This window comes from Anopheles gambiae, chromosome 2, assembly GCF_943734735.2.
Source record: "Anopheles gambiae chromosome 2, idAnoGambNW_F1_1, whole genome shotgun sequence".
NCBI classification, from domain to species: Eukaryota; Metazoa; Arthropoda; class Insecta; order Diptera; family Culicidae; genus Anopheles; species Anopheles gambiae.
The window spans coordinates 7,139,076-7,151,579 of record NC_064601.1 but is presented as its reverse complement, the minus strand read 5'-3'; the positions used below and the strand labels follow the sequence as shown (position 1 = coordinate 7,151,579).

The window sequence follows — 12,504 nt, the reverse complement described above, 5'->3', positions numbered from 1 at the left end:
GCAACCCATACACATCACAATACGCCTCGCCTAAGGGTAGCCCACTATCGATGAGCCGTACAACAAAACAATGCCACAGTTGCTATTTATAGCGTGTATTGATCAGGCAAAATTAGATTATGGATGAATTTTTAACGCAATATCTAAATTGGAAATTCAATGATTAATAAAGTTTTTGTTTTGCCTCAATGCAGTTAATTCAATCGCACCGCGTGCCATTCCCTCTTCGCTCTCCTGCTCGCAAGGTCGTCGTCGTCGTCGTTCGTGAGGCGATGGGAGAGGGTGCGTTTCGTGCGCGTGAACTGTGTCGCTTTAATCGAGTGTGTCACTGCGGCGCTGGTGCTACTGTTGCTGCCTCCTTGCTGTACTGTTAGTGCACAATCTGATAAAGTCCTTCAGATTGTTACCTCGGCATGTAAACAATCGTGCGCTTAATAGGCATGTATCAGTGGACAACATCATACTTTTACCTGATCACTGTACATAATTTACGAATGTCATCATCATTTCATTGAATCACTTCCCTGGGCTGGACGATAGCTGGCCCGTGGGGGGCAGAATAGGAGCGGGAATAATCGACAAAATGGTTGATTTTTTTTTTGGTGTAGTTTCCTCACATCTTGATTGCCTTGTGCGTGTGGTTGCGTGTGTTTATGTGTTAAATTCGTCCAATAAGCACGACAATCAACAAGTAAATAAACCATTTTAATATGCTACAAACAGTTGCCGATAGCTTGAGGTAGTGCAGCTTAAATCAGCAAACAATTTTATAAATTAAGACTTGAATCACATTTTCGACAATCTACCATCTGAAGGAAGCTGTTGTGGAAAAACTCTGCTCTGCTGTTTATCGATAGCGTCTAGCTGCACATATTCAAATGGAGCTGGTGTAGCAGGCATGCATTACACTGGGCACGAGAACAGGTGTGCGACATCAATCAGCTCTCCCACTCCCCCCAAAAACACACACACACTCAAAAGAGAGAAAACAAACCAGAAGAACCCCGACGTATTGTTTCGAGAGCGGGAACGAAGAGAAAACTAAAGCTAAAGAGAGAAAGCAACAGACACAAAGGAATAGGCTGCCGTTCTACAGCGACCGAGAGAGAGAGAGCGAGAGCGAGAAAGAGACACCAGAGCAGCAAGAGAGCGCGCGCGATGGATGAAGGAAAAGCGAAAGTAGTAGCTACTCGACAGGGCGGTGTGTGATCTGTGCGTTTGAAGGTAAAATATATTGGAACCGTACCGCGACGCGTCGTCAGTAACGGAGCAACTTTCACGCAGTACCAACAACGCGATGCAATAAACCACACCAGAAACAACAGTTCGGTTGTACTAAAGTGCCGTCGTCGGACAGTAAAACAAAAAGACGGTTGACAGGCGCTGTACCGCGTTACCGTCGCTGTTCAATAAGCGTGAGTGTCTTCAAATACAGCTGAGCGGCCTCCCAACCCTTACAAGTGTTGTGCCCGGAAACGCATCCATTCTGTGGCAAAGGTGCAGTAATAATTAGAGCATAACGTAAAATCTATGCCATCGAAAAGTGACCGACGATGATGACCTTTTAACGGTGCAGATAACAGATATCGGTATGTGTCATAGTGTGTGTGTGTGTAGCGGGATGGTGTGTGGTGAAGTGATTGGGCAGCTGAGTGGAGTTTATCAGTTAATTAATTATTTGCTATTAAAAGCTTTCGACAGTCTCGCGCTTCGATGGAGACGCATGGTGTTTTATATTGATTTTAATATTTTTTTTTTGAAAGTAGTTTATTTTATTAGATTCTTGATCATGATCAGATTGGAGTGAGTTTTTCTATTAAAGAAACCTTAATACATTATAAATTCAACAAACAGTACCGTCATAAACAATCCCTGAGGAAAGATAGAATATGAGATGCAACCACGACCTGCTGCATGCTTTGCGGTGTAATACATCAACCCTCCCTACCTGTGTTACATATATGCGGAAAACGCTATGCTACCTTTCCATTAGGGACGGTATTAATTGGCAAAAAGCAGGGTGGAGAAGAACACAGCCAACCAACAATCCTAAACTTGACCACTCTCCTTCACTCACCCCCCCCAGTTACCGAGTCGCACACAAAGCCCGTAAATGTGGTGCTGTTCTGTTTTATGCCCGTACACACTCACCCGCGTACAGCGCGTACCCAATCCCCAATCCGCCGCCAGCATCGGTTCACGCCGTCCCTAACACTTTCCCGCGCGCTAGCAAAGCGCTCCGTTTGGCTGGTTTATTACTGCCACGAAATACCACCAAGCGAAGCGAACAACCCCATTTTCGGTGGCCGCGAGCCATGGTTGAAATGGAAATTAAAACAATAACAGGTACGGGGTCATGGTGGCTCCGGTGGGGATGGGGGTTTGACCGAAATGTAGGAAACAAATGAAACCTAACCTCTCCACCACTAGTAGCACGTGCACACGGCATCGTTTCGGGTTTTGCTGTCTCGTGTGTTTGTGTGTGTGTGTGTGCCGACGGCTGATGGTGTGTATGCGCTTGTAGAGCAAAGTATACCGCCGTATGTCGACTTTGCTGTAAGCCGCTGTTGTTCACCGATCGTTCCGTTTGTACTTTGTTGCTTCGTTGCCCCTTCTTCACTGCTGAGTCTCCCTTTCCTTTCTCTCAGCGGTACGGTTGTGGGTTTGTTAGTTTTCGTACGATTTGGTCAGTTTCGGGACGCATTTGTAATCATAATCGATCGCTTCGAAAGGTTAACAGCAACAGCGTGGCTACGGGGCGCGTTTTGCTACGTGACACACGTTTCGGTGGGCTGTATCTCGCTGCCCAGTGGTCTTGACCGTTTGACCGTTCAGTACGCGTAAAATGTTCACAGGAAGGTACAGTGAGGTGTTTCCTGAGCCTTGCGTTGACATGCTAATACTGCCGTTTATCACCCTTTGGTTGCGGATTTTTCCATTCCTTGCCGAAAACCAACGTTCCTTTCATTCATATTTCAATGCAGCATAAGTTAACGCTAATAAAGCGCGCAAAAACGTTATCATGCTTATTATGCTAGAGTATTATAATTTATTTACTCTGTAAAACCGTCCGCCCTTGCTCAACCAAATCCCCGATGTAGAAATGTATTCATTAGCTAATGAATGAAACACAACTCCTTCCAAAGCATTGGACGTGTGGTTGTGTGTGTGTGTGTTGAAGAGAAAAACAAGGAAATCCACTTTTTGGCGCAATTATCGATCGTTGTGTAAAACTACTCTATGAATGCGTGTTTTAGTGAATCTGTGTGCGTGCGTGACAGTAAAAAGCGAGTTACCAATTTGTGTTTTGCACCGTCCAAAAAATAACCCGACCGCACAACCCTGGTGTCATGTTCGATGCGGATAGTTGCGGATATTAATTAACTAATTAGCCACAGCCAACCCACGGCCAGCCACAGCGAGTGATCGGTTGACCCTCAGGCACGCGACCGAGTGAAGAAGAGAACAATGCCGAGCGAAGTGATAAATGAACGTTTTTGGTGGTAAAAAAAGAAATACTACAAAACAAGTGAAAGCGGAGGTTTGGAGAGTGTGATAAACCTTCAGCAAAAACGGTTGTAAACGGCGACTAAATCGATCATTCGGGACGATCCTCAGCGATGAGGAAACCGAGCGGAACAGTTTAGATGGTACTTGGACCTGCTTATGCTGGTAAGCATAAGGAGATGTAGTGCAAACACTGTTGCAAACGCACACCGAGAGCTTTAGTAGAAGCTAAACACACACACACACACACACACGCACGTACTATTAAAATGCTTTGCTTAGGTTTTGGCTCGCTTCGGGTTAAGTCACCAAAGAAGGCAGCCGATGGAGGCGCCCAGTATTTATGAAATGGATTATAATTAGAAGCCCGGAAATAGTAATAACGGCTGTTGTTTTGAGCGCTATTTTTGTACCATTCTACGCATTGTACACTGTGGATTGTGTAGCCATATATATTTATACATCGCACTGTGCACAGGACGCTTCTAAAGGAGGAGGGAAATTTATTTTAGAAAATGAAACTCTGCTGGATCAAACATTCATATCATAACAACGCACATCAGTGTATTTAGTACGAATCAATCTTGTGCCCGGAGGTAGTTTGTGTCTTATAAATCGATATATAATCGAAGAATGTTGGGTTTGTGTAACATACACAGATACACAAAAAAAGTATTTTTTCTAACATTGAAGCAATTGCGGTTGTTTGAGTCGCTTTTTACGTTACAAATAGAAACGCTGATGGACTAAATTTCCAGTGTTCGCTGTTGTTCTTGCGCTTTTTTGTGTGTATGTGTGTGTGTGTGTGTGTGTGTGTGTGTGTGTGTGTGTGTGTGTGTGTGTGTGTGTGTGGACAAACGTAATGTGCATATGCTCAGTAATGCGAGAAATACGTCGATCTATTTGAATTCGATTCCTCTAGCACCGTCCGAAGGATACAGCACACACGGCACGTTCTGGTTGGTACACAGCCACATGCACCACACGTTTTTCTTCTCTCTTTCGCTCTTTCTCTCCCTCTGTGTCTCTGCGGCTAGGAGAAAGTTTATTTTAGCCACACAATAGGGCACCATTAATGATCGAAAAAAGCCCTTCAGCCCGGGTATGATGAAGATAGGAAGATGGTCCTTTAGTTATCTTATACTTATCCAAATGGGCGCACAGATTAAATCGATGGCACTTCGCATAATTCGTCGTACGTCGCGTGCTCTTCCGTTCTGCATCTTCGGCCGCGCGGTAATCGCGAATGGCCGAACGCACATCGAGGAAGGAAGAGCGACAGCAGAGCCTCTGTGCCCTCCGTTTGATCCCATCCCCTGGGCCTGTGTTGGAGCGGATCGGATGGATCGATGCGGAATGTGCAAACGGATAGGGTACGGCTCTCCACACAGACAGCATGTAACGTACATCACGGTAAAAAAGAACCGCTCCTGAAAGAGGACGGGTTGCGTTTGGGAGGGGAGAATGTCGACAAATGGAATAATAACGAGTTTGGTTGTGCGGAATAATTACATTACATTTTTTCGACAGTCTTGTCGAATACCCTTCACACGCGATTGGCGACGTCACCGAACACACGCTTCGTGTGTGAGTGAGAAGGAAAGCATCGCGAACCCGCTCTGTATGACGCCACTATTGTTTGCCGTTTGGGATGGAAATAAAACTGAAAATTCCCCCCCCCCCCAAAAAAAAAAAGAAAAATTCTCCATTAAACCATGAAAATGGTGCTTTGTTTGTGCGTTGAACCAACCGGCAGAGAGGCGGACTGGCGGAAGAGTTAAAGCTTCCTGCTGTCTCTTTACCCTGCGCTGTCCGATTTTGACCGACCGGATCGATACGGACCGCTAGCCATTGCTGACGTCATTGAAATTAGGTGAAAGAGGGGATCAAAGAGTGGAAACACACACACACATACAAGTAGAACAGCGTGTACCTTCGCGTGTGCTTTTAGTAGTTTGTAATGGCTATTTTTTTTCTCCCGCGCGTGGCTTTGAGTGACAGAGCAGTGGCGTGTTCCGTCACCGGAGCGGTGGACCCAAGAATAAACAAAAAACTACTAAGTTTGGACTGGTTTCTCTGTACCGCGAGTGGGTTGAACAAGGTTTAGAGGTGTGTGGGTATTAGTGTGTTTTAGCAATAATCAACGAGTGGCTGCGACTGACCGCAACTGAGCGAGCGAGCGAGGTACTCGGCTTTCCCCTCGCTGCCGTCTACACAACAGACGGCAGCCGGTGAATAATTTAGCCCGTCAATCAGCACTACTCTTCAATTATCTGTCTGTGCCGTGGGCACAGTTGGGCGCAATGAAAAGAAAGAACAGAGTGTGGAAGAGAGAGAGAGCAAGTTTGTTCCATGTAATGGCTGTAGGTGGTTGTGTTAAACATTCGCCTTTCCGCTTCTATCGATCCTGCAATACTTTTACCAAATGACAGGGTAGTAGTACTGCTGGTACTACTGACCGTACCGGAAATATAATTATACAGCCCGTGTAACATAACTGCTCGCCAATGCTGCTCCTAGACCGTGCCGTATAGTGATACAGTGCTTTAACAATGATTTGCTGCCCGTTTACAATGCAATTGCAGATGAATCGATAACCTAACTGCAGTTGACTGGCTGAGAAGCTTCGCTTGGAGCGGAACGGTACGTTAGATCCACATTTAAATTGAGACTGACAATGTTATGGTTTACATTTAATAGTTCGACGTTTTAATAGAGCGTGGCACACAGCTTTACACTGCCAATACAACAAAAATGAGCATAATTGCATCACGATTTAAATCATACACGTAACCTAACCTAGTTGGAGTGCCTTTGAGCGGAGCCCACGCGACGAGCCTTCTACGTGTTCTGTGTTGGTCCGTTTGGTCCGTTTTTTTTGTACTTCTTCTTTCGAGACAGGAACGGAAGGTTCGCTCCAACGACCCACTGACACGTTGGTGGATGCAGTTCAGGGTCCTGCCCGGGCTAGATGGATGCGATTTGCGGGAAAGATTTATGAGATTCTTGACGGTAAATTATTGTTTGTAGCCGTTCGGTTCGGTCACGTCCTGGAGCTGTTCAGTCCAAACACACACACACACGTAAGCGCGGAAATTGATGGCGTCTTTCTTTGAAGGAAAGCTGACCGAAGCCGCCTGAAAGTATGCAACCAGCTGGAAGTGTTCGTAGTGTAGTTGACCCTGGCGCACTGTGGCCCCCTTCTACCTGTGTGGTGTCCCGATTTTTCTTTCCTTTCCCTCTTGCCGAAGGACTCCAATTGGAATTTTATTGGCCAAACCGTTCCACAATTTGACCGCTTCACGGTGGCTTCACTTCGCGCTGGCTGTACCTTGACAGGCACGGCCAACACAGTCCACCGAAGCCTGCAGACACTGCAGCAGACGGCGACCAAACCGAATGGGAATTGCACCTCTTTTTTGCGTTCAGGGTGGGGAATAATTATTACCCAAAGCATCAAACGAACCGCACCGATCATGGGAATAGCGCTGCGAGACTGCCGGCTTTTGTGACGGGTTCACCTTGATCGCTTTCGCCGAGTGCGGTGGCAAACGGTGTTTCCTTGCGGTGGCCGAGTCACGTCTCGTCGTCCCGTTGGGGTCTTGTGGCCCCGCACAACGTACCGAGCGAACGGACGCTACGGACCGCTCCGGGTCCTGTTAGGCTTTTAGTGCTAATTGGTGCGCCGGCTGCAAGAAGCTGCGATCGTGATGTGGTCCAGCTCGGTTACGGTGCTGCTGCTGCTGATCTGCTGGCACGGGTGTGCTGGTCATCCGCTGGTGATTTGCTTCCAGGAGCAAAGCTACGATGACGTTACCGTGCGTAAGTGTCGGGTGGGATGTGTGTACAGCTCATCAGGTGTGACTTTCTACCTTCCTTTACAATCGAACGCATCGAACAGGGCAATATGAAGTGAGCGACAGTAGTGATTAAGCTAGATAACGCCACACGATAAGGTCGGGAACAATGTCGCGCAGATTATGGCAACGGGAACAGGTGTTGTCGCTGCGCTATCTGGCCCCTGCATTGGGCCATTGGAGGAAGCCCAAGCTGTTGACGCGATTGTTAATGATAAGTGGTAAATTTGGGCTTAGCGGTGGCCATCAGTGAACAAGGGGAACAAATCAGCAGTGATCAGTGGTCGATTAGCCGTTGGCTGGGAATGTTTGGCATTTGGCGCGCTCACTTGTCCATTCTCAGTGCTAACAGTGATACAGTGTTTTGGTAGAATGTCGCGTTGCGCAGTGGTTTTATTAGTTTTATTAGCCGTGCAAGGTAATGATTCGGTTCGTGTGAGCAGAAGATGTTCTTGTAATGCCACACCAAAGCGGCCACCCCCCAAAAAGTGTTCAAAGTGCAGGTGTGATGCGATCGATAAGCTTTCGAGCGACCAGTTCCATCTCATGATTACGAATTGTTTCAACGGACGCGACTATCAGTGTCTTATCAGTGCAACCAGTATGGATGGTGCTCGAAGTGCCAATGACTTCGGTTTCGGTTGGATCGCCAATGTGCGGCGGTAATACTTGCTGTGCCCGTTGAGTCTGCATGAATGGGTGATTTAATGACACAGCTCGTTCAGTGGCAGTGAACAGAGGGCAGAGGCTACAATACAATGGGCTGGACATGTAGTTCAATTTGCTGGTACAATTTTGCGCAATATTGCATGACCTTGCGGGGAAGGTTTTTTTGGGGTGTGGTGCAAATTACATTTTAGTATCCGCAAGAAAACAAAAAAACGGGACCATTATTTTACGGCGGAAAAGTTGAAACTACAACAAAAGGAGGCAACAAAATGCTGTAACCTTTCCTTTTTATGCGCTAATGTGATAGGTTAGACGCTTTAAGGATTTTGGTTGATGTTGTTATTTTCCTCTTTCTTGTCACCCCTCTTGGGGCGTCCGAGCGAGCAGGGAAGCTTTCGTGACGAGAGCTCATAAAAAGTAAACGCCTTTTCGCAGCCTTGAAATCTTCCCACCAAGCGAGCGGGACTGCTGCGGCGTGTGTGTGTGTGTGTTTTGGGGAGGGGTTTTCTTGGTGTGTGGCGGGTTTTCTTTTTGGGAAAAAAGGCGGCAGACACGGGGTGCGATATGCCTGCACACAAGCGGCGAGCCAAGGTTACGAGGTGGGTTCTTTTGACATTCGGAAACCGTTGGACCGTTGACTGCGGCTGAAAGATATTCCAACAGCACGGGAACACTACTAAAAGACCGTCCTGTAACATAACATCGTTGCAGTCATGATTTTTCACCGATAGGGAAGATGATCTACCGAAGGGGGTTTGTTCTTTGAGGACACAATTTTGGAAAACCATTCAGTTGCTTCTGGCTGCTATCATATCATCCCCAAATAGCTCTAGTTTTACATCGACTAAACCATTCTTTCTCTCTCTCTCTCCTTCTCCTTCTCCCACAATAACAGGGTCACGTAGCATCATATGGCCATGCGAGGACAGCAGTGACTGCAAGGCGGAGAACGCACACTGCTCCATCTACGGGTACTGCCAGTGCCCGGCCGGTTATGTCTTCTCGACCGATGTCACGCGCTGCCTGCCCGAGTCCGCATATGGCGTAGCGTGTCAGGAGGCGGTCCAGTGCTCTCATATGCTCACCGGTGCCAAGTGCGAGGCCGGCGTTTGCACCTGTGACAGCGACTACACGTACGTACGCGGCCGGTGCCGGAAGCTGGTCGATCTTGGCCAACCGTGCAGCGACGATATCGATTGCTTCTTCAGCCACAACCGGGAGTCGGTCGTGTGTCACCGGGGCTCGTGCGAGTGTGCCGACGGGTTCTATCGGCGCAGCAGCAACGTCTGCCGGCGGCGTGTGACAAGTGAGTTTTTGATTGCTTTTCCCGCAGCCAATGCTTCCTTCCCAGCCGCTTTGCTTTTGAAATTTCGGACACAGTCATTCCTCCTTTGCAAATGGACGGCAGGGGGGAGTTTGTTGTTGACCGACAAGCAAAGTTGCTATCCACAAGGAGGCACGCATGATGAAAGGGCGAGTCGTACACAGGAATGCTAAATACCCATTCGATTGATGGGACGCTACACGAACGGGGATTACGTTTTAATGCCGTTTACAGAAGGGGAAGCAATAACCAGGCCCAAGTAGGTTAGAGTGTAATTGGAAATCAATTGACGTGGAAAGGTTTAAGTCGGTCAAACGGTTGGTTGGATGTCGGGGAAGGAACGCATTCGACTGACAACACGCTTACATAACTTGACAATAGATGACAACGGCTGTTCGGAACTCGGAAGGGAGGAATACTGTAAGACCTTTGTTAGTAGATTAGTAGACGTACTTAAAAGTTCTTATCGTCACAGTGCTTTAAGAGGACTCGTTCATTCTTGCATTACTTTTAGTTTAGTATGCTTTTCTTAAAGCATGGAAATTGTATTTACTTCTCGAACGAATTCCCATTTAAAGAAAAGCTACTTAAATCCCGAGTGAGCAGTATGTTAGGGTTAAAATATATGAATAGTTCTCTATCAATAAAACCATCCATTCTTTACCTTTTCAAACCATCTCCAACAGATGGTGAGGAATGTCTCGTGCATCAGGACTGTGATGGGGACAATCTGCGGTGCGTAAACCAGCGTTGCACCGACGCGGCAGCACAAACAGCCAAATCGCTCCAGGATGTGGCCATTCAAACGTCGCAATCCCTGGAAAAGCCGCACGTGGAAGGGTCACCGGCGAAAGCGCCACCGGCACCAAAAACGCGCGACGCCGAAACGAACACGGACACGGCGGCCGCCACCAAGCGGGTACAGATCAGCACGAAACGAGCGGCAAAGGAGTGTGAAAGATGTCGCAAATGTACGGTACCGGGGACTTGGAGGTTTGGGGCTTTGTGTGGTTTTTACATTCTTGAACTTTCCACTTTTGCAGTTGGCGATCCGTGCGTGGAGGAGGGCGTCGAATGCCCCGAGGTGCCTTACACGGTGTGTCGGATGGGCCAGTGCCACTGCCGGGAAGGGTACTACCACAAGGAGGGCCGCTGCATGGCCGAGCTGGGCGAGTATGTGCACGACGGCCAGTACTGTGAGCCGGGCACGGAGTTCAGCAACAGACGGTGTACCTGCCGCAACGATCAGTTCTACGATAACAACATGCGCACGTGCCTAAAGTGTGAGTGAACGATCGCGCCCGTTTGATGATTGTGCCGCGAGCAAGCTTGGTGAAACGTTTTGATTTCGTTACCCTATTCGTCCATTGCAGCCGCGCTGGGCATCAACACATCCTGCACGCAGCAGAGCCAGTGCTCACCGTACGGGGCGGCCTACTGTCCGAGTGTGTCGCCGAAGCGGTGCACCTGCCACCCGTACGCCCGGTACGACGAGGCCACCGAGCTTTGCGTCGCCAAGGACGGCTACGAGGCGTACTGTGAGCGGGACGGCGATTGTGCGCTGGCCAATGCGCGCTGCTCGACCGAAAAGACGTGCGTCTGCAAGCCGAGCTACTACTACGTGAATGAGCGGTGCAAGGCGGCCAACGGTGGCGAGTGTGAGACGGCCGCGGACTGTGCCTTCGAGGAGGCCGTCTGTCAATCGCCGAGCGTACAGTCGGAGGACGAGAGCGTCGAGCCGGCCGAACCGAAACGGTGCAGCTGCGGGAAGGGCCACTACTATCAGGCCAGCGGCAACCGGTGCCTGAAGGAGGCCGAGCAGTACGGCGACGAGTGTAGCGTGGACGAGCAGTGCCAGCCGCTGCTGGGCGAGCTGGGCCAGTGCATCGAGGGCCAGTGTCAGTGCGATGAGAACGAGCATCACTTCAAAGACGGCAAGTGCAACATGAAGATAGGTACGGGATCGGGTTGTGTTCGGTGGTGAAGCCACGCCACTCCTTCTAATGCGCCTTTCTTTCTCCCCTCGGCAGCGCTCGATGCACGCTGCTCCAAAACGAGCGAGTGCTTCGTGGACGGCGACGACCAGGACAATGTCGAATGTCGCAATTCGGCTTGTCAGTGTAAGTTTGACTACTCCCCGGACGTGGAGCGGCAGAAGTGCATTAGACCTAGCGGCAAAAGTAGGATCGATTTCCAAGCGCTTGCTCTCTGGCTTTGTAGCCCGAGGATAAGGATGTTACGGCACTAGTAACCGAGCTGTTGCTGGTGTTCTTTTTTCTTCTCCTCCCGATTTTTTTTCAGATTCTTCCGATCGCCCCAGTGCCCTGAAGGTGATTACACTCCTGCTGACCAGTGCCGCCGTACTGATTACGGGTTCTGCTCTGCGGGATGCCTACTACGGCTAAGAGCGGCCGTCAACGCAAGGCAACAGACTAGCGAGCTTCGAGCGAGGGAGAGAAGAACGGGCAATCGATTCAATCGATTCGTCGTACATTTGGTTGCAACTCGATATCACTATCCTGTACATATAGCTTGATTTTCTCACCTTCCGAAATGTTTGGGAGTTTCCTTTCGTTTGTCCATCGTACAGCGCTACGGATTCGTTAATGTTTCATCCCGGTAGCACCAACTGTTTCTACCCAACTTCACCAATACAATGCGAAACAAATAAACAGCAATACTAACAGACTAACACACCAATTGCACAGTGCAATACAAACAAAAAGAGCGACATACGGGCATAGAGGATAAAATCGATTCCGCATCGACTACGGCACGTGTTTTTTATATGCTTCAGTGAAAATCGTTTCACCATTCGCTGTATGTGTGTGTGTGGTACAGCGAAATACGGTTGCAATGGAACGATCGAGCGAACGAAACGTTTCACTATAAACAGTGTATCTGCTGCTTGCTAAGTGCATAGCAAAGGCATTTGAAGAGAATATGACGAATAGAAATAATTGAACTAATAATAATAATAATAATAATAATAATAAAGCAATATGGGCGGCCTCTGTAGCGGATTGATGCCGTTAGTTTTTTTTTCGAATCACCTGATGTACCTGTTTTTTTTTAATCCATATGAAAGAAATGGGGAAATATGAACGAAAATTGCGATGCTTTAGCATTCTGAACTGTTTGATTAAC

General features: G+C 48.3%; 1 protein-coding gene across 2 annotated transcripts; it reads left to right on the top strand.

The window, feature by feature from the left end:
* Positions 1 to 1,285: 1,285 nt before the first annotated feature.
* Positions 1,286 to 12,049, top strand: LOC1281533 (cell death abnormality protein 1). Of its 2 annotated transcripts, none has more exons than XM_061646446.1 (7): positions 1,286 to 1,589; positions 8,929 to 9,339; positions 10,044 to 10,328; positions 10,401 to 10,640; positions 10,731 to 11,312; positions 11,388 to 11,537; positions 11,659 to 12,049. In XM_061646446.1, the coding sequence occupies exons 2-7, from the start codon at positions 9,111 to 9,113 to the stop codon at positions 11,760 to 11,762; spliced, it is 1,590 nt and encodes a 529-aa protein (XP_061502430.1). In that variant the 5' UTR covers positions 1,286 to 1,589; positions 8,929 to 9,110; the 3' UTR covers positions 11,763 to 12,049. The 2 variants fall into 2 exon arrangements, with proteins under 2 accessions (XP_061502430.1, XP_061502429.1); XM_061646445.1 differs by lacking the exon at positions 1,286 to 1,589 and adding an exon at positions 7,626 to 7,782.
* The last annotated feature ends 455 nt before the right edge of the window (positions 12,050 to 12,504 follow it).